Here is a 20959-nt window from a genome sequence, read left to right on the forward strand (position 1 = left end):
TCAGTCTGTGTGTCTTTAAATATGAAGTGGGTCTCTTTTAGGCAGCATATAGAGGTTTCTTATTTTTTATACATTCAGTAACCCTATGTTTTTTGATTGGAGCATTTAGCCCATTTGCATTTCATGTAATTATTGATAAGTATGTACTTATTGCCAAATGTTTGTTTTCTGGTTGTTTTTGTAGTTCTTCACTGTTTCATTTCTCCTCTTGCTCTCTTCCCTTGTGATTTGATGAATTTCTTTAGTGTTATGCATGGATAACTTTCTCTTTTTTATTATAGTTATTTTGCTTTATTGTACTATGTGGTTCATATATAACCCCTATGTATATAGTAATCTATTTTAGGTCGTGCTTGCTTAACTTCCAACACGTTCTACAAACACCATTTTTACTCTTACCCATGTTTATGTATAAAACGTATTTTACATCTTTATCCTCATTCTGTTTTCTTAATTATTGAAATATAGTTGACATAAAATGTTATATTACTATCAGATGTACCACATAGTGATCAATAATTCTATACATGATGCAGTGCTTCCCATGATAAGAATAGTTACCATCTATTACCATGCAACATTACATTATTGAGTATATTCCCTATACAACAATTTTCTTCATGTAACTTATTTTATAATAGCAAGTTTGTAAATTTTAATCTGCTTCACCTATTTTGCCCATCCACACAGCCCCCACCTCTTTGGCAACCATCAGTTTGTTCTCTGTACTTATGAATCCGTTTCTGGTTTTGTTTTGTTGTTTAATTCATTGTAAAGTGAAATCATGTAGTATTTTTGTTTATTTTACTCAACATGGGCTGGATCTAGAGTGTATTCTATCATGAATGGCAAGATTTCATTATATTTTATGGCTGAGTTATACTCCATTGTATATACATTTAACACATCTTCCTTATACATTCATCTATTGATGGACACTTGGGTTGCTTCCATACCTTGGTTTATGTAAATAATGTTTCAGTGAACATAGGAGTGCATATATCTTTACAAAATATGTAATTTTTTTTCCTTTGGGTAAATACCCCACAATGAGTTTACAGGATCATATGGTATTTAATTATTTGAGGCACTTCTGTATTGTTTTGAACAGTGGTGGCTGCAACAATTTACATTTCTACCAACAGTGCACAAGGATTCCTTTTTTTTGCATTCTCACCACTTGCTATTTCTTGTCTTTTTGATGACCATCTAACAGGTGTAAATTGATATCCGACTGTGGTTTTGATTTGCATTTCCCTGATTAGCAATGTTGAGCATTTTTTCATGTGTCTGTTGGCCATCTATATGTCTTTTTCAGAAAAAATGTCTATTCAGGTCCTCTGTCCATTTTTTAATCTTTGTGGGGTTGGAGTGTATGAGTTCTTTAAATATTTTAGAAATTGACCCCTTATCAGATAGATCCTTTACAAATAACTTCTCCAAGTCAGTAGGTTGCTTTGTCTTTTTTCTTGATGATTTCCTTCACTGTGAAAAATCTTTCTGCTTGGTGTAATGCCAATATTTTGCTTTTGTTTCTCTTGCCTGAGGAGACGTAATTAGAAAATTGTTGCTAATGCTAACATTCAAGAGAATACTGCCCATGTTTTCTTCTAGAAGTTTATGGTTCCAGGCCTCAAATGTCGGTTTTAATATGTTTTATTTTTGTGTATGATGTAAGAAAGTGGTCCCGTTTCATTATTTTGCATGTAGCTGTCCAGTTTTCCAACACCATTTACTGAGGAGACTGTCTTTTCTCCACTGTACATCTTGTCTCCTGTGTTGTAGACTAACCATGAGTTTATTTCTATGTTCACTATCTTGTTGCATTCACATATGTGACTATTTTTGTGCCAGTACCATACTGTTTCAATTACTATATGTTTTCATTATATCTTGAAATTTAGGATTATGATACCTCCAGCTTTGTTTCTCAAGATTGCTTTGGCCATTCAGAGACTTTTGTGCTTCCAAAGTACTATTGGTACTTTTGTTGGGATGCCACTGAATCTGTAAATTATTTTGGGTAGTAGGACTATTTTAACAATATCAGTTCTTCTGATCCATGAGCATGAAATGTCTTTCCATTTGTTTGTGTTGTTTTCAATTTCTTACATAAGTATCTTATAGTTTTCAAAGTATGGATCTTTTTGCCTGCTTGATTCTATTCATTCATAGATACTTTATTCTTTTTTAGGCAGTTGTAAATGGGATTGTCTTAAAATTTTTTCTCATACTTTGTTATTAGGGTATAGAAATGAAACAGATTCTGAATTTTCTATCCTTCAACTTTAATGAATTCATTTATTCTAATGTTGGTTTTTTTCCCCCCAGTGTCTTACTATTTCCTCCATATAATTATATGTCATCTGGAATTAGTTATGGTTTTACTTCTTCCTTACCAGTTTGGATGGATTGTCTTTTTCTTTTCTGATTGATGTGAGGACTTCCAATATTCTTTTGAATGTAAGTGGTGAGAATGGACATTTGTGTCTTCTTCCTGATCTTGGAGGAAAAGTTTTCACCATTGAGTATGATGTTAGATGTGGGTGTGTCACATATGACCTTTATTATGTTGAGGTATGGTCCCTCTATACCTGCTTTGTTGAGAATTTTTATTGTGAACAAATGTTGAACTTTGTCAAATGCTTTTTCTGTATCTATTGAGATGATCATATAATTTGTAATGGGTTTTTTGTTGTTGTTCATGTGTTGTATCACATGGATTAATTGTGGATATTAACTCATCTTTGCATCCCTGGAATAAATCCAACTTGTTCATGGTGAATGATATTTTTTTTTTTAAAGATTTTATTTATTTAGTAGAGAAAGAGAATGAGAGAGAGAGAGCATGAGAGGGGGGAGGGTCAGAGGGAGAAGCAGACTCCCCGCTGAGCAGGGAGCCCGATGCGAGACTCGATCCCGGGACTCCAGGATCATGACCTGAGCCGAAGGCAGTTGCTTAACCAACTGAGCCACCCAGGCGCCCGGTGAATGATACTTTTAATGTATTACTGACTTCAGCTCATATTTTGTTGAGAATTTTGGCATCTAGGTTTATTAGGGATATTATGTAGATTTGGGTTTTTGTAATGTCTTTGGTTTTGGTATCAGAGTAATGCTCGCATCATAGAATAAATTTGGAAGCATTCCTTCCTCTTTTATTTTTTGGAATATTTTGTAAAGGAAGTATTAACCCTTCTTTAACTATTTGATAGAATTAGCCTGTGAAGCCATCTGGTTTTAGACTTTTGTTTTTGGGGAGATTTTTTAAATTACCATTTCAATTTTTCTACTAGTAACCAATCTGTTCTGATTGTCTATTTTTTCCTGAGTCTTGGAAGATAAAATTTTCCATTCTAGTTTCTCCAATTTTTTGGCATGTAGTTTCTCATAGTAGTCCCTTACACTCCTTTATATTGCTGTAGTGTTGGCTGCTCCTTCTCTTTATGATTTCATTTATTAAAGTCCTCTCTCTTTTTTCCTGATGAGTCTGGCCAAGGGTTTGTCAATTTTGTTTATCTTTTTCCAAAGAACCAGCCCTTAGTTTCATTTATCTTTTGTTTTCTTTTTCAGTCTCTATTTCATTTATTTCCACTGGATTCTTATTTTCTTCTAACTTTAGGTTTCTTTTTTTTCTTTTTCTAATTCCTTTAGGTACAAGGATAGATTGCGATTTTTCTTGTTTCTTGCAGCAGCCCTGTATTGCTGTAACTAGGAACTGTTCAATGACTAAAACATTTTGTTTTCATTTCGTCTTTGATTTCTTTCTTTACCTATTGGTTATTTAGTAGCATGTTGTTTAGCCTCCGAGTTTTTTTCCTTATGTTTCATCAATGTTGTGGTCTGGAAAGATAGTTTACATGATTTTATTCTTTTTTAATTTGTTGAGAATTACTTTGTAGCCTAACATGTGATCTATCCTGGAGAATGTTCCATATGCATTTAAAAAGAAAGTGTACTCTGCTGGTTTGGGATGGAACATTCTGTATATATCTCTTAAGTCCATCTGGTCTAATTTGTCATACAAAGCCACTGTTGTTTTTTTTTTTAATTAATTGACTTCTTGTCTTGATCCATCCATTGATGCTGGGGTGTTATAGTACCCCACTATTATTGTATTACTTTATTTAGGTGATTCTACATTTGGTGCATAAATATTTACAACTATTATATACTCTTGTTGGCTTGATCATTTTATCATGTAATTTTCTTTTACCTCTTGTTACAGTCTTTGTTTTTAAAGTCTATTTTGTCTGACATAAATATTGCTACCCTTCTTGTTGTTCCATTTGCATGGAATATATTTTTCCATTCATTTTCAGTCTGTAGGTGTCTTTAAGTCTGAAATTAGTCTCTTGTAGGCAACATATAGATGGGTTGTTTTTTGTCTTTTGATTGGGGCATTTCGTTCATTTAAAGTAATTATTGATAGGTATGTATTTATTGCCATTTTGTTAATTATCTTCTGATTGTTTTTGTAGTTCTGCTCTGTTCCTTCATTTCTTGCTTTCTTTCCCTGAAGACTTTTTTTTTTTGCTGTTATGTATGGATTCCTTATTTCTTCTATACCAATTATAGGTTTTTGTGTTTGGTTATCATAGAGTTCATATATAAACCCCAAGTATACAGCATTCTATTTTAAGTGGATGGTGACTTAAGTTTGAACACATTTAAAAGCACTGTATTTCTCTACTTCTCTCCAATTTTTATGTATATGATACCATATCCCTTAATTATTGTAGATATATAATTGATTTTGCCATTCTTGCTTTCGACCTTTATAGCTCTTTATTTTCCCCTTTAAAAAGTCTCGAACATTTCTTGTAAGGTCAGCATAGTGGTAATAAACTAGGTATCCAATTCTGAATGATGTTTATTTTTTTTGTAGGTGTTTCCCTTTTAGCACACTGAATATAACATGTCACTCCATTCTGGTCTGCAACATTTCTGCTGAAGAATCAGCCGATACCCTCTGGAAGTTCTTTGTAAGTGACTAGTTGCTTTTCTCTTGCTCTTTTTAAGACACCCCCCCCCCCCTTTTTTTTGACATTTTAAATATATGTTTGTGTGGACATCTTTCTATTCATCTTGTTGAGATATGTTTCATTCCCCAGTTTGACATTTTCAACTATCATTTTTTTTTTAGTACACTTTATGCCCCTTTTTCTCTTTTCCAGGGAGCTAGAATATGAATGTTACTATGCTTGATACATTGTCCAAGAGATCCCTTAACCTATTCTTTTTTCTTTTTGTTATTCAGCTTGGGTGCTTTCCATTACCTATCTTCCAGATCACTGATTCATTCTTTATCCTCTAATCTGTTGATTCCTTCTGCTGTATTTTTCATTTCAGTTATTATATTCTACAGCTCAGATTGGTTGGGGTTTAATTTTCTATCATCTCTTTAGTAAATTTCTGAGATCATCCACCCTTTCTTGAGTCCTGTGAGCATCTTTTTTGACTATTATTTTGAACTCTTTTTATCTTATTTATTTGGAACAATGGAATTTGACTGTATTAGGTTAGGTCAGCTACATCTCCTGGTCTTAAAAGCAGCAGCCTTCTGTAGAAAGTGTCCTGGGGGGCCCAGTATATAATACTTTTTGGTCACCAGGGGTGACTCCTGGATGGGCTGGGCTGGCCGCCTATAGGTGGGGTTAGCTCCCAGCACAGCTGGCTGTAGCTGCAGCTGGGTGGGAGGGGCCAGCCTCTAGTAGAGCTGGCTGAGAGGCCTTACCACAACTGCTGTGGACATGCTGTAGGCAGAGCTGGCTGCCCTCCCCGACCCCTAAGGTAGATGGAAAGTGCCTGAACTGGCTCCTGCCAGGCTAGGGTGAGAAAAATGGCATCCCCCCGCCCCATTACTGTCAAAGAAAGTGCCTATAGATTTCTGCCCCTCCAGCACATGCCCTAAAATTAGTATAATTTTACATTTATGTATAATCTAGATTATAGAATCTAGATATGCTTTAAACTGCTGCTGCTTGGACCATGTGATATAGTGTTTGTTTGTCCTTCAAGAGAGGAGTCTATTTCCTATAGCTCCCTCAGGCTCTCCCAGTGTTAAGCCCTAATGATTTGCAAACCCAGCTTTTTAGTGAAAGGTTCCAGGGCTTTGGGCACCCAATGTGGGGCTTGATCCCCTTGCTCTTCAGGGAGTAACTCAACACCTGTGATGTGGATCACCACATTGGGAGTTTAGTTCACAGTATTCTTGTCAATGTGACTTTCTCTTCATGTTTTTAGTTGTGGAGATCTATTCTGCCAATTACAGGTTATTTTCAGAGTGAGTTCCATTATATGTAGTTGTTGTTTCAAAGTATCCATGGGAGGAAGTGAGCTCAGGATCCTCTTTTTCTACTATTTTCCACACCTATAAACATTTTTTAGAAGGCCTGAACAGTTGTGGGCAAATATATTGAATCCAATTATGAATAATTAATTGATTCAGGTGCATTTACTCTTCCTTTAGTGATACACCTCAAATCTAGTATCACATTCACTGTTGAAAAACTAAAGCCTTTCCTCTAAAATCAGGAACAATACAAGGATGTCCAGTCTCATCTCTTTTATTCAACATACTACTGGAAGTACTAGCTGCAGCAATTAGAGAAGAAATAACCGTTATCTAAATTGGTAAGGAAGAAGCAAAACTGCCACTATTTCTAGGTGACATGATACCATATATAGAAACCCTAAAGATTTCAACTACTAAAATAAGTGAATTCATCAAAATTGAGGATACAAAATTAATATAGAAATCTGCATATCTATACACTAGTAACAAACTAGCAGAAAATTTAAGAATATAATCCCACTTATAATTGCATTAAAAAGAATAAAATACCTAGGAATAAATTTAACCAAGTGAAAGACCTGTACTTGAAAACTATAAGAAAGACACTGAGGAAGTAATTAAAGGTGACACAAACATGAAAAGATAAACCATGTTAATGGATTGGAAGAATATTTTTAAACCGTGCATTCTACGCAATCTATAGGTTCCATGCAATCCTGATCAAAATACCAATAGTTTTTTTCATAGAACTAGAACATACAATCTTAAAACTTGCATGGAACCACAAAAGTCCCCAAACTGCAAAGCAATTTTGAGAAAGAACCAAGCTAGAGGTACCAGAATTCCAGATTTCAAGATATACTACAAAGCTACAGTAGTCAAAACAGTACAGTACTGACACAAATATAAATACATATATCAAGGGAAGAGGATCTAGACCCCAGAAATAAATCTACACTTTTATGGTAAATTAATCTCTGAGAAAAGAGGCAAGAGTATACAATGGGGAAAACATAGTCTCTTCAATAAATGGTATTGGGATAACTGGACCACTTTCTTACACCATACACAAAAATAAACTCAAAATGGATTAAAGACCTAACTGTAAGATCTGAAACCATAAAACATCTAAAACAAAACAAGCAGCATTTTATGGATATGTCTCCTCAGGTAAGGGAAACAGCAAAAATAAACCACTGAGACTATGTCAAGCCAGAAAGATTTTGCCCAGTGATGGAAACTATCAACAAAATGAAAAGCAACCAATTTAATGGGAGAAGATATTAGCAAATGATATATCCTACAAAGTGTTAATATTCAAAATATATAAAGAACTCACACAATACCAAATATGATAATCTAATTAAAAATGGGCAGAGAGGGGTGCTCACATAGCTCAGTCCGTTAAGTGTCTGCCTTCAGCTCAGGTCATGACCCCAGGGTCCTGGGCATAGGATTCCCTGCTCGTGCACATGCACACACACATGCTCTAATAAAAAAAAAATCTTTTAAAAAATTTTAAATTTAAATTTAAAAAAAACGGCCAAAGAACCTGAATAGACATTTTTCAAAGAAGACATATGGATGGCCAATGGACACAGGAAAAGATGCTCAACATCACTAATTATCAGGGAAATGCAAATCAAAACTACAATAAGATATCACCTCACACCTATCAGAATAGCTAGTATCAAAAAGACAAGAAATAACAGCATTGGCAGAGATGTGGAGAAAAAGTACTTTAGTGCACTGTTGGTGAGAATGTAAATTGGGTGCATCCACTATGCAAAACAGTAGGGAGATTCCTTGAAAGTTAAAAATAGAAATACTATTCGTAATTCCACTTCCGGGTATTTACCTATAGAAAATGAAAACCTTAATTCAAAAAGATATATGGACCCCTATGTTTATTAAAGCATTATTTACATGACCCAAGATATGGGAGCAACCTAAGTGTCCACTGATTGATGAATGGATAAAGGACATATGATGTACATACAAAAGAGAGTATTACTCAGTCATGAAAAAGAATGAAATCTTGCCATTTCCATCAACACGGATGGAACTAGAGGGTATTACGCTAAATGAATTAAGCCAAACAGAGAAAGACAAATATCATATAATTTCATAAACAAATGAGCAAACTATTGCCTTGAGGAGAGGGCAGAGTAGGGATAAGGGAAACAGATAAAGGGGATTAAGAAGTACAATCTTCCAGTTATAAATAAGTCATGGGGATGAAAACTATGGCTTAGGGAAGATGGTCGATAACACTGTAATAACTTCATACGTTGACACATGATTATACTGATTTTGGTGAACATTTTGTAATGTAAAGAATGGGTAAATCACTATGTTATATACCTGACAGTAATATAATGTTGTATATCAACAATTTAAAAAATAATTTTTAATTTACAAAATGTTTACATGTCATTCAACATTATCAGAGTTTAAATAATATGATGATCGGTAAATAAACATTCAAATTCATAAGTAAAATGACTTGGTTCATTTCATTATGTCACATACCTTGTAATTTCAGTTTTGGTCTGGTCTAAACTTACCTATCTCCTTCCATCACTGGAACACCTCCATGAAGTCCTCATACCCTAAAATATCACTAAGCCCATTAAAGCCACCAATAGAGACTGAGCAAAGAATAAAGGGAATCATGGACAAACTAGACCAGCTGATCCCCCCCAGACCTTTCACCCACATGAACCCCACCACCAGTGCCGCACACAGCACAGCCAACATCCTCCAGCCTTGAGACACCTACTGCAGGGGGGGATCAGCTAGACATCCGACTAGAGGGGAGGGACCACTTGGGATGCAGGAAGGAAAGTAGGTGGTATTTCCCGAGGGCCAGGATGTCATCCCCATCTCTAAAACAGGCACTGCAGGAAAGGTGACAGACTTCCACAATGGCACCTACCTTGTCAGTGTCACTCTGTTCTAGGAAGGCCAGGTCTCTGTCCTCCTGATCATCCACCCCAGTGAAGGAGTATCTGCTCTCTTGAGGGCAAGGAACCAAGGCCATGACAGGGTTATTTTCAGAGGTAAATTTGTTAATGGCACCACTCATGTCTTCGCTGAATATGGCCTGACCCTAAACTCAAGTGCTGAGCTGCGTGAGACCTCAGCACACACCCTGTGAGGCCCTGATTCACATGACCACTCAGAATGGAGAGATTCTTATCTTACTGTCAAGGAATAAAGCCTTTTTCACACATAAATATACATTTAAACACTCTGAGAAGTTCCCATGGGCAGAGCTATATTGCCCATCTCAATTAATATTGAACATGACATTTTCAGATGCCTCTTCTACTCAAAGTCTGGTGAGACATGTGGTGTGTTTGTGAGATCCCTTTTTATGACTCCCACTGCCAAGATTGGCATTCTCACCAAAATGTTCACTAACAGAGGGCTGCCCAAAGTAGAACTCTGTGTTATATGTACTTTTACTTTCCCATGATGATCAGTATTCTCAGATTCAATCATGTCTTTTACTGTAGACCTAGGTTTACAAAATATGTTCAGCGTAAAAGTATTCTGTGTTTAAAATGTTACACCAAAAAAGGATTCTTTGATAAAATGAACATCCATGTGCTTTCATCCCCCATATCCTATTATGTAGATTCCACCTCTTAAATATCTTTTGCATTCATCCATTTCTCTCCATGCCTAGTGCTGCTGAGTTCAGATTATCACCTCATTTAGACTACTTGTCATAGCTTCCCTCCCAACAATCCTACCATCTCTAATCCACTGTCCACACTGCATCCTGAGTAATCTTTCCCAAAAGCCAACTCCTACTGGTCATCTCCAGTTGATCTCAAGATCAGACTCTCCTCAGCATGTGCTGCTCAGGTTGAAGGAGTCCATATTCACCAAATTGTGATGTAGTGATTCTTAAAAGCCACCAGTTAACAGGCCTCCACAAACTGGAATATAAGCATATTTCTCTCATCAATCATGGCTGCATCAATTCTATATCTTTCTTCCCTTGCTCACAATAGATGCTCACTCCTTGGTCTACCAGTTCTCCATTAAGCTGGAAAACTTCATTGCTTAGAATGAACTATCATGATCTTTTCATGAGCCATTCTGCAAAGGGTAACTCTGTACCACCACAAATACAGAACCTGTGGGCCAAGCCCTGAGACAACTTATCAGTTCCAGATTCTTTTGCTCCTTTGCTAACTTTAAGTTTCAGAAGCTCAGTCCGATTCCTCTTCCTTTCCATTCTGCTACTATCCATTTTGATCCTGAGGAATAATTTTCCCTAAGCCTAACGACAGAGTGGAATGCTACCTTCTTCCCTCAAGCTTTCAAAAAATATGCTAAGAGGAAGTAAAATATGGATAGCAAATACGGAAAAAATAACATGCATTCCAGATTTCGTGTAGCTATCCAAGTGTTGATCTGTAGTCCCTGACTCCCTTCTGAAATAAGTAAAAGCTCAGTTGGGTTTCTGTTCTTTCTCTTTGATCTCTGATGGTGCATCACACCAAATCTTTTCCTACCCACTAACCATTCTTACGCCTAAAGTCACAGTAAGGATGAAAATGTGATCTCTTCCCTTTTTTCTGAATTGAACCTGAGAGTCATGTACAGCAGAGAATTAAGTACCACTTATATTTGTTATACCTAGCACCTGGATCCCCATTCCTCCTATATTCCCTTTTACATATACACATACACAGGTTTGAAACAAAGAGTGAATCAAAAGGAGGATAAGAGCTTTGAAGCAGGAAGACTCATCAGCTGGAGGAAAAGAAATGCAATGTATATTTATTCATGCATCAGACTAAACATGACTTTCTGCCAGCCTCTTTGAAGATACTAGGGAGATAGCCGTGAATCAGGCAAATGCACTACCTTCCTTGATATAGTTCACAATCATCAGAAGGTGAGTTTCTAGGAAAAATGGAAGGTAAGCATAGCAAGAAACGTAGATAAAGAAGCAGGAACCCTGTGAAAAAAGGTCTGCATACCATGCTAAGGAGCCTGAAGTCCTTAAGTAAGTCATTGGGATTTTAAATAGTAATGAATGCAGTTGCATTTGCAACTAGAAAGGGTGTTCTGGCAGTTGTATTGAAGAATATAGGTGGGATGAAACTGAGGCAGCTTGGTTAATTAGAAGCTCACAGTAATCCAAGAAAACTATTACATGAACTTGAATAAGTGATGCAGAAACAATGAAAGAAGAGAACTTGCTTATTAGATAAATATTTTGAATTGAAAATCCCAGGACACACTGATTGCATGGGGCAGATAAGCAGAGTGGCCCTGGACTTCAGGTGCTCTCAGAAAGGTAGACAGTTTTCCAAAATGCTAATCCATATACAATGTCCAATACATACAAAATTCACAATAATTTTCAGTTGTAGAAAATTTTAAATTATTTTTTACTCACAAACAAAAGGCTTCTATTACCTGTATTGTATGGACAGACAGCAGGCTAATTTGTTATCTTATTTTCTGAAGGTTCAATGTGGGAGTTGAAATGGTGAAACCTCTTAAACTCATGGACATCTCCAATGTAATAGTAAGTTTGTTCTGTCCTGTGGTGGGTGGTGCATGGCGTGGGTCTTCCAAGAGATATTCTTATGCAGGGGTAAGTTTATCAATATGAATCCTAGTAATCATGGATTTCCTGGAGCACAATTCCTAGCCGGTGTTTGTGATGTCAGTCACCTTGGATTTTAAAGAGAGAAATCAGCTCAAGGAAATTATTTCAAATTTTTTTTATAACAGATTTTTATAGTTGTTTATCCAAAAGGGGAAAGTGTTAGTATTCTACATTCATATTTAAACATGGTAGTGCATCTCCTAGAGTCAGTGATCTGTCTGGGGCACTGTGCAAATGTCTTTGATGGTTACCCACAGCTTCAGAATAGGAACATTTTGGTTTGGTTATCCTAATTCTCTGTTGGCATAACTTCCTAACCTTTAGTTTATGCACTTAGCAATTTTATATGGAGTGTCCTTTTTATTAAATGTGTTTTAGTGGCAAATGCAAAGCCATGTTACTTATAAAAGAATAATGTTTATACTTGGCTTTAAAATAACTTTCTATAAAGCCTATCTGAGTTTACCAATAACATTCATTTTGAGATTTATTTCAACTAATGATTTATTGCCTAATATTTATTCATGTATTCTGCAAATGTTTATTAAGGTTCTAATAGATATGAGGAATTATGGGCAAATGGAGAAAAATAAATGTTCAGCAAGGTTGCAATCCAAAAGACATTCAACCTACCAATTCTATGAAGAAAGTAAAAAGGCAAGGGCTTATGTTAAAGTTGATATTTGACTTAGCCCTGAAGGATATCTGTAGACAGAGAATGAGGTGAAAGAGAAAACTCATAAAAATCATGAGTAGGGTTGCCAGGTTTAGCAAATAATCATCTAGGGTATAAGTTAAATTTGAGTAATTTCTAAGTGTTTATGCATATTACATAAGATAAAGAGTAAATACGGCACAGAAAATACACTAAGTTATTCCTTATTAGAAATAATTCAAATTTAATTTGGCATCCTGTATTTTTTTTTATCTGATAACTCTACTTGTAAGCAAAATCACCATGAACTTTGTTCAATAGGCCAATGGAGTGAGAGTATTTAGTGGACCATAGCAAAGGAAGAGGCTAGAAAGAAAGGAAGAAACCAAATGACCATGCTGAGAATTTTAGGGTTCATTCAGTAAGCTTTTGAAAGCTACAAAAATCAACTAAGGAAGAGAGTGATGTGATCCACTTTGTGCTCTGAGAAGCTATTTCACAAATTTAACAAAATGTGCATGATCTAGGGGCGCCTGGGTGGCTCAGTCCATTAAGTGTCTACCTTCGGCTCAGGTCATGATCTTGAGGTCCTGGGATCAAGCCCTGCATTGGGCTCCCTGCTCAGCCAGGAGCCTGCTTCTCCCTCTGCCCCTCCGCCCTGCCTGTGCTCTCTCTCACTCTATCTCAAATAAATAAATAAAATCTTTTTTAAAAAAATTTAAAAATTTTTAAAATGTGCATGATCTACAGAAAGAGACGTTTCATGTTACTAAGTGATAAACTAAGGGGCTTTTTTTCTTCTATTTCTATAAATGTTGTTGGATGGGATGACTTGATGTTGAAAGGTGGCAAAGTGGCTTAAAACAATAAAAATATATCATCTTGCAGTTCCGTGGTTTAGTAGTCAAACATCTGTCTCACTGAGCTAAAATAAAGGTATTGGCAGCATTCTTTTCGGGAGGCTCTAGGGCAGAATCTGCTTCCTTGCCTTTTCCAGCTTCTAGAGGTGCCCTTGTTCCTCCTCACAGCCCCCTCCACCATTTCACAAAGCTACAACAATAGGTCAAGTCCCCACATCACATCCTTCTGACCCACTCTTCTGCCTCCCTCTCCCCCTTTTGAGGACACATGAGATTTAGATTGGTCCCACCTGGATCATCCAGGAAAATCTCCCATCTCAAAATCCATACCTATAATCATATCTGGAAAGTCCCTTTTGCCAGGGAAGGTAACATATTCACAGGTCCCAGGGATTAGAATGCAGGTATCTTTGGGGAGACATTAGTCTCTCTACCGTAATCTTTAAACTAATCAATAAATATAATGGAATCTTATTATTAACATACTGTTAAGTAAATGTTAATACTAATCATAAGGAAATTTGTTATATATCTGATATATATATATATATTAGCTTGACACTTGGCAAAATGAATACCTTGACACATAAATATTGTACAAGATATGGTTTACAATAATAAGCTTAAAGGCTCTCTTCTCACCAAAGCATGCCACTACATTATTAGGATGGGTGTATGGATCTTAAGATTCCAGGGTAACGATATTCAGTCATCCAGGGTGCAATGTATCAAACCTCACAGAAACCCAACCATGTCACACTAAAATTTTAATATAATTATAGGATTATGGAAACTCTCTTTAGCAAACCAAATCACCAGGACTTAGCTATTCCAGGATTACCTGAAAAATTCTTATTTCAGAATTTTCCAATTCTTCCACCATCACTATTTTTCCACTTTGTCCACAGGTTACAAACACAGTACAACCATGCTTATGACTATTCTGTGGATCTAGACAACCAGGGAATGCAAGGTCTATGGGGGACTAAGCATGGGGAGTAAAGCAGAGACTGGGCGTGGTCTCCCAGTATCCCTTCTCCCTTCCCTCTTTGGTAACAAAACACCATTATTTATCTGGGCCCATGGTCACCCACCTAAAGGCTATAGTCTTCCTTGCAGCTAGTGGTGACCATAACTATATTTTGGCCAGGATTATGAGTGGAAGTGCTATGGGAAACATCTAGGTCATGCCTTAAGAATAAAACAACTTGCCCTCCCCTTCCTATTGATTAAACTCTAGATATAATGCTGAGAGATCAAAGAGCCATGTTAGACCATGAGATTGCTGTCATATGTTAAAAATAGCACCATGGGGTGCCTGGGTGGCTCAGTCGATTGGGCGTCTGCCTTCGGCTCAGGTCATGGTCCTGGGATTGAGCCCCACATCAGGCTCCCTGCTCAGCGGGGAGCCTGCTTCTCTCTATCCCTCCACCTCTCCCACCCACCCTCCCATTCATGCATGCTCTCTATCTCAAATAAATAAATAAAATCTTAAAAAAAAAAAAAAGAATAGCACCTTGATTGTGATGATGGTATCATGGGTATAAGCATATGTTCAAATTCACCCAACTGCATACATTAAATACATGTAGTTATTTGTTGTCAGTTATACCTCAGTAAAGCTATAAGAAACTAATAAAGTTAAGATTATCATACCTTCTCCAAAAAAAGAGTGGCAGAATAAGGCAGATGGAACTGGAGCCCTTGAAACCATGGAACATCATATTGGCCTTGGCCTGCTTACTTTAGGACTGTTATGTGAGGGATAAATAAATTTATATTTTTAAGTCATTATTACTTGCTTCCTGTCTAATACAGAATATGGTATCAGTACAGAAATGCTATGTAACAAACCTAAAATAGAAGGCATTCACTCAGTGGGGATGAGGAGGGGCATAGTGAGTTAAAAGGAAACTTGACAGGTGAGAAATCTGATGATTTTCATTATGCCATAGCAAAACTTTTGGTGCATTGCTACATACAATGCCTTGGAAGGCAGACATGTGCTAACAGAGCCTGTAATTCTAATGGAACTTGCTGGAAAATCTCAGAATATTAGTTTGTGTTGTCTGCTGTATGTTACTTTTTGTGAAATCCTATTTTTAAAATATCAATTCAAACTAGGTATTTTACTATTTGGATTTTTTTAAATGTGGGTGTATTATATTTTTAAGCTAGTTTTTAACAAAAATATTCCTATGGAAAAAAAATTTCATAGAGAAAATAAAACTACTGCTTCATTAATGGAACAAAGGTAAGTAGTTTGGTGCAAGGACACCAATTTTTAGACCACTAATATTCAAGTTAGAGACAAAGAGCTAACTATGGGAGAAAATGAACAAGAAGGAGTCAAGATGACTCAAATGAATGAGTAGAAGTGGCTAAAACAAAGCTGGTGATCAAAAAATAGTAAGAGGAAGGGAAGGAATTAGGAAATAGTGTGAGGAAGAGAGAAAGAAATCAACAAAGGGAAGGACAAAGAAAGAAGGTTAGATATTTAATTTATGCCAATAAAATCACTTACCACAAGTGTTTCTGTTACTAGAGAGTGAAAAAATAAAAGACAAGTACCAAGTCAGAATGAAGATTCCTGTCCGTGGTAGTTATACTTCAGAAGGAAGGTAGATTACAATATTTTATAACCAGATTCAGATAAATACAATTGAAATAAATGACTGTTTGAAAGGAAAATTCTTTTACCTCCTGGGAGACTCTACACTGCACCAGTGGATCGAATACTTACCCAAACTTGCAAAAAGTATGTAATTATTTTACATTCTTCAGAAATTCAGGCTGATATTAAAGGACTTTTAATGAGATCTCTATTCTCTCATTTCGGTTATTTTATTTTCAACTTCATTTAGATTTCTAGATTTGAGCCTTTTAATTTAAAATATGTTTTATTCCCTTTTTCACAAGAAATGTTGTTCCTTTTTATAAATTCCAATGAAAACTTTACATTTTGATTGATATTTCATACATATGAACAGATAACCTACCCTAAAGTGTAGGATGTTCCAATCAAAAATAATCTAGATAGATGAGTATTTTAAATGATAGAATATTCTTTTTAAAAATATTAATCATTGCCTTTGAGTTAAAAAAATTTTTTATTAGCACTAAACTTTTTTGATCTTCATGGAACTGGAATTTTTTTGAGTATTTATTTATTTGAGAGACAGAGAGCATGAGTGAGGGGGGAAAGGGAGAAGCAGACTTCCCGCTGAGCACAGAGCCTGATCCCAGGACCTTGAGATCATGACCTGGGCCAAAGGTGGACCCTTAACTGACTGAGCCACCCAGGCACCCCATGCAACTGAAATTTTTAAGAAACATTTGCTTTTGGATGCAGACAGACACATTTAGATTGGGTGGAAAAAACATAGCTACTCTTTTGTCACTCTTTCAGCTCTAATCTGTGATAGATGAGGGTTATATCCCTCAGGAAATTGACTGGATATCAGGTGACAAAAATGAAAAGATTATCATCACACTTGGCCAGCACTTCAGGCCCTTCCTCACTGACATTTTCATTCACAAGGCCATCGGTGCCTAAAAAGCTTCTCAAGTACTGTTCCTAAAAAGCCCAGCCACTAAAGTGATCTTTAAGACAGAAAACATCAGGGAGACACAGAAATGTTTGGAAAGTTTCATGGTTATATTAAATATCTTGCCATAAGGACATTTTCAAAGATCTCAGTGTGTGTGTCATTGCATATGTGACATGATCATTTGCATATGGCATGAAGTGTCCACCCACGTGATCATGTAATTGGAAATCAGATTAACGTGTTCTTTAAAAAAAAAAAAAGAATTTATTTATTTGAGAGAGAGAGAGAGCAAGAGCATGAGTGGGAGAGGGGCAGAGGGAGAAGCAGACCCCCCACAGAGCTGGGAGCCTGATGTGGGACTTGATCCCAGGACCCTGGGATCATGACCTGAGCCGAAGGCAGACGCTTAACCGACTAAGCCACCCAGGCGCCCAGATTAACATGTTCTTAAACTACATTTGCTGAAGCATAAATATACAAAATCCCTAGAAACCAATCTCTACAAATAATTCTACTTGTATTGTCAGAGAAATTTTATTTTAGAGACAAAGAAAATCAAAATCAAAAGAATCTGTCTGGGCAGGGAGGACATTTAAGAACAAAGACAAACAACACTGGATGCAAAGCCAGGAGAATAAGACATGAAGAATGACTATACCATCCCTGGAGACTGTCTACATGTGATAATAAATGTTCACATTCCTTAAACAAGTTTGAGTCATAATTTCTGTTACTTGCGGCTGAAAGCATCCTACCTGATACTTTAGTAGGGTAAAAGAGAATAAACATGTGATCATCATGATGTGTCATCCAACATTTTCTGTAAAGGGCTAGATAGTAAATGTTTTACACTTTGCAGATCATTCAACTCTGTTACAACTGTTCTGCCATTGTAGGGTGAAAGCAGCCATAGACAACATGTAAATGAATTCGTATGGCTATGTTCCAATAAAACTTTATGACACTGAAATTCCAATTTCATATAATTTATTCTTTTGACTTCCTCCCAGATTTTTAAAAATACAAAAACTAATCTTAAACTTCCAGGGAATATGGCAGAGGAGGAAGGTCCTAGGCTCACCTTGTCCTATGGATATACCCAGATAACACCCACATCAATATAAATATAAACTCAGAAAATGACCCAAAGGCTGGCAGAACAGACTCTCCACAGCTAACTGTAGAGAAGAGGGTAGGAAGGGTGGAAACAGAGTCAGGAGCCAAACTGACCCATGGGAGAATAGGACACCATAGGCATGGAGAGGGGAGAGGAACAGAGCACATACCGGTACCTCAGACCCGGGGAACTACACTGGGAAGATGACTCTTCATAACATTTGGCTTTAAAAACCAGAAGGGCCTAACTTTGTGTGTTCTTACAATCAGCGGGGTTAACACCTGGAACTTTAAAAATCAACAGACTCAGCTCTGGGAGAGTCAGAGGGTGATAGGAAACTGTATCCCTGCTCTTAAAGAGACAGCATAACAAACAGCCCTTTTGAGATACAGCAGAGAAGCAGCAGTTTGGAAAATGTCTGGGGTGTACAGGAGAGAGATTTATTTACTAATCTCAGAGTGTGTGCTGAAGGGACAGAGAAGTCTTTGGGAGACTTCTCCAAGGAAAAAAAAACTCACATGATGCTTCTCTCTCCCACTTCCCAACCTAGATACAGAGACATCTGCCAGAACCAGCACAGTTCAAACACTCTCCACCCAGCTTGCTAACAGTATGCCCTATCCTGCATGCTCTCCTGTAGATTCACCCCCTCCAACCCAGCATCAGTGGGATTTTTTCCCAGGCAGCTGCAGACCCCTCCTGCACCTTGTTGGTACCAGGCACCCTGCCCCTATGTTCTCCTGTGGACCCATCCCCCTCCAATGTGCCCTTGGCAGTCCATCCAAAGCAAAGCTACAAATAAGGCAATGTGCAAGTAGCCCCAAAAGGAGCCAGGACCACACCAAAGTGACTCCTGCCCCAAGGAGAGGGGAAGAGAACCATACACACCTCTCCAACTTTGGACCCAGCAGTGGGCTGGGGGCAGACATCTGGTCTGACAGCAGGCCCCACCCATCAAAAAAACCTTCTTAGGAGGATGACACGGGAACCTCACACTGCAGTTTGGTGCTACCGCAACTCTGGCAAATGCCTAATTTGACTCAACTCAAGCCCAAGGCAGCCCCAGACTGGCCCACTAACAACACAGGGACCAAACCCTGCTCAAAACAAGCAAAGAGAGCCATTGCAGATAACTGAACTAAAGGCAAATGCAGCTCAGCCACAACTGTAAGGTGCACACAACACACACAAGAGACACGACTGAAGTGCCAGGTTCTAGTGAACAGGGGTCGTTGCACTGAAGGGCACTACAGAACCTCTTCTTCATGAGGCCGCTACTTTCAAGAGCAGGAGATGTAGCTGACTTTCCTAACACTTAGAAACAGTGAGTTAGAAAAAATGAGGAGATGGCAAATATGTCCCAAATGGAAGAACAGAACAAAATCACAGCAAGAAGCTAAATGAAACAGAGATAAGCAATATGCCTGATAGAGAATTTAAAGTCATGGTCATAAAGATACCCACTGGACTTGAGAAAAGTGAGAACTTCAACAGAGAGAAAAGAAATATAAAAAAGAACCAACCAGAGATGAAGAATTCGATAGCTGAAATTTAAAATACACTAGAGGTAATAAATAGTAGACTAGAGGAAACAGATCAGTGAGGTGGAAGACTGAGTAATGGAAAGTAACTAAGCTGAACAGGAAAAAGGAAAAAGAATAATAAAAAATGAGAATAAGTTAAGGAAACTCAGAAACACCATCAAGTGTAATAACATTTGCATTATAGGGATCCAAGAAGAAGGAGAGAGAGAAAAGGGGGCAAAAATTTATTTAAAGTAATAATAGCTCAACACTTCCCTAAACTGGAAAAAGAAACAGACATCCAGATCCAGGAAGCACAGAGAGACCCTAACAAAATCAACCCAAGGAGGTCCACACCAAAACATATAGTAATTAAAATGGGAAAAAGTAGTGAAAAACAGAGAATTTTAAAAGCAGCAAGAGAGGGTTGCCTGGGTGGCTCAGTCAGTTAAGCATCTGCCTTCTGCTCAAGTCATGATCCCAGGGTCCTGGGATCGAGCCCAGCATCAGGCTCCCTGCCGAGCAGAGAGCCTGCTTCTCCCTCTCCTCCCCACTCATGCTCTCTGGCTATCTCTGTCTCTCTCTCAAATAAACAAAATCTTAAAAAAAAAAAAAAAGCAGCAAGAGCAAAGAAAATAGTTACATACAAGGGAAAACCCATAAGGCCATCAGCTGATCTTTCAGCAGAACTTTGCAGGCCAAAAGGGAGTGGTGTGATACAAAGTGCTAAAAGGGAAAAACCTACAACCAAGAACACTCCATCCAATAAGGCTATCATTCAGAATAGAAGTAGAGATAAAAAGGTTCCCAGACAAACAAAGTTAAAGGAATTCATCACCACTAAACCAGCCTTATAAGAAATGTTAAAGGGGATTCTTTGAGTAGAAACAATTCCATAAGCAGGAGTAAGAAAAGTAGGAAAGGAAAAAAAAAATTCACAGGTATGCATAGCACAAAAGGTAGTAGATTAATCACTTATAAAACCAGTATGGAGGTTAAAGCACAAAGGCAGTACAATCAAGTATATCTATAAAAATCAGTCATTGGATTCACAAAATAAAAGGATATAAGGTATGACACCATATACGTAAAATATGGTGGGGGGGAGAGTAAAAATTCAGTTCTTTTAGAATGGGTTCAAACATAAGTGACCATCATCCTAATATAGACTGCTATATGCACAAGATATCATCTATAAACCTATTGATAACCACAAATCAAAAACCTGTAACAGGCAAAAAATAAAAAGGAAACCAAGCATATTACTAAAGAAAGCCATCAAAACACAATAGAAGAGATCAAGAGAAGAAAGGG

General features: G+C 37.2%; 1 protein-coding gene across 1 annotated transcript; it reads left to right on the forward strand.

The window, feature by feature from the left end:
* The first annotated feature begins 6513 nt into the window (after positions 1–6513).
* Positions 6514–20634, forward strand: LOC102749834 (NXPE family member 1). The gene is given in 13 exon segments (XM_081799434.1): positions 6514–9086; positions 9088–9187; positions 9190–9427; positions 9429–9490; positions 9493–9530; positions 11793–11859; positions 16000–16212; positions 16572–16602; positions 16775–16856; positions 16858–17080; positions 17083–17127; positions 17130–17199; positions 17201–20634. Coding segments are annotated over 13 exon segments (1518 nt in total). The 5' UTR covers positions 6514–8894; the 3' UTR covers positions 17358–20634.
* The last annotated feature ends 325 nt before the right edge of the window (positions 20635–20959 follow it).

The sequence above is a fragment of the Leptonychotes weddellii genome, chromosome 11 (genome assembly GCF_054177405.1).
Source record: "Leptonychotes weddellii isolate Sample4059 chromosome 11, ASM5417740v2, whole genome shotgun sequence".
NCBI lineage: Eukaryota > Metazoa > Chordata > Mammalia > Carnivora > Phocidae > Leptonychotes > Leptonychotes weddellii.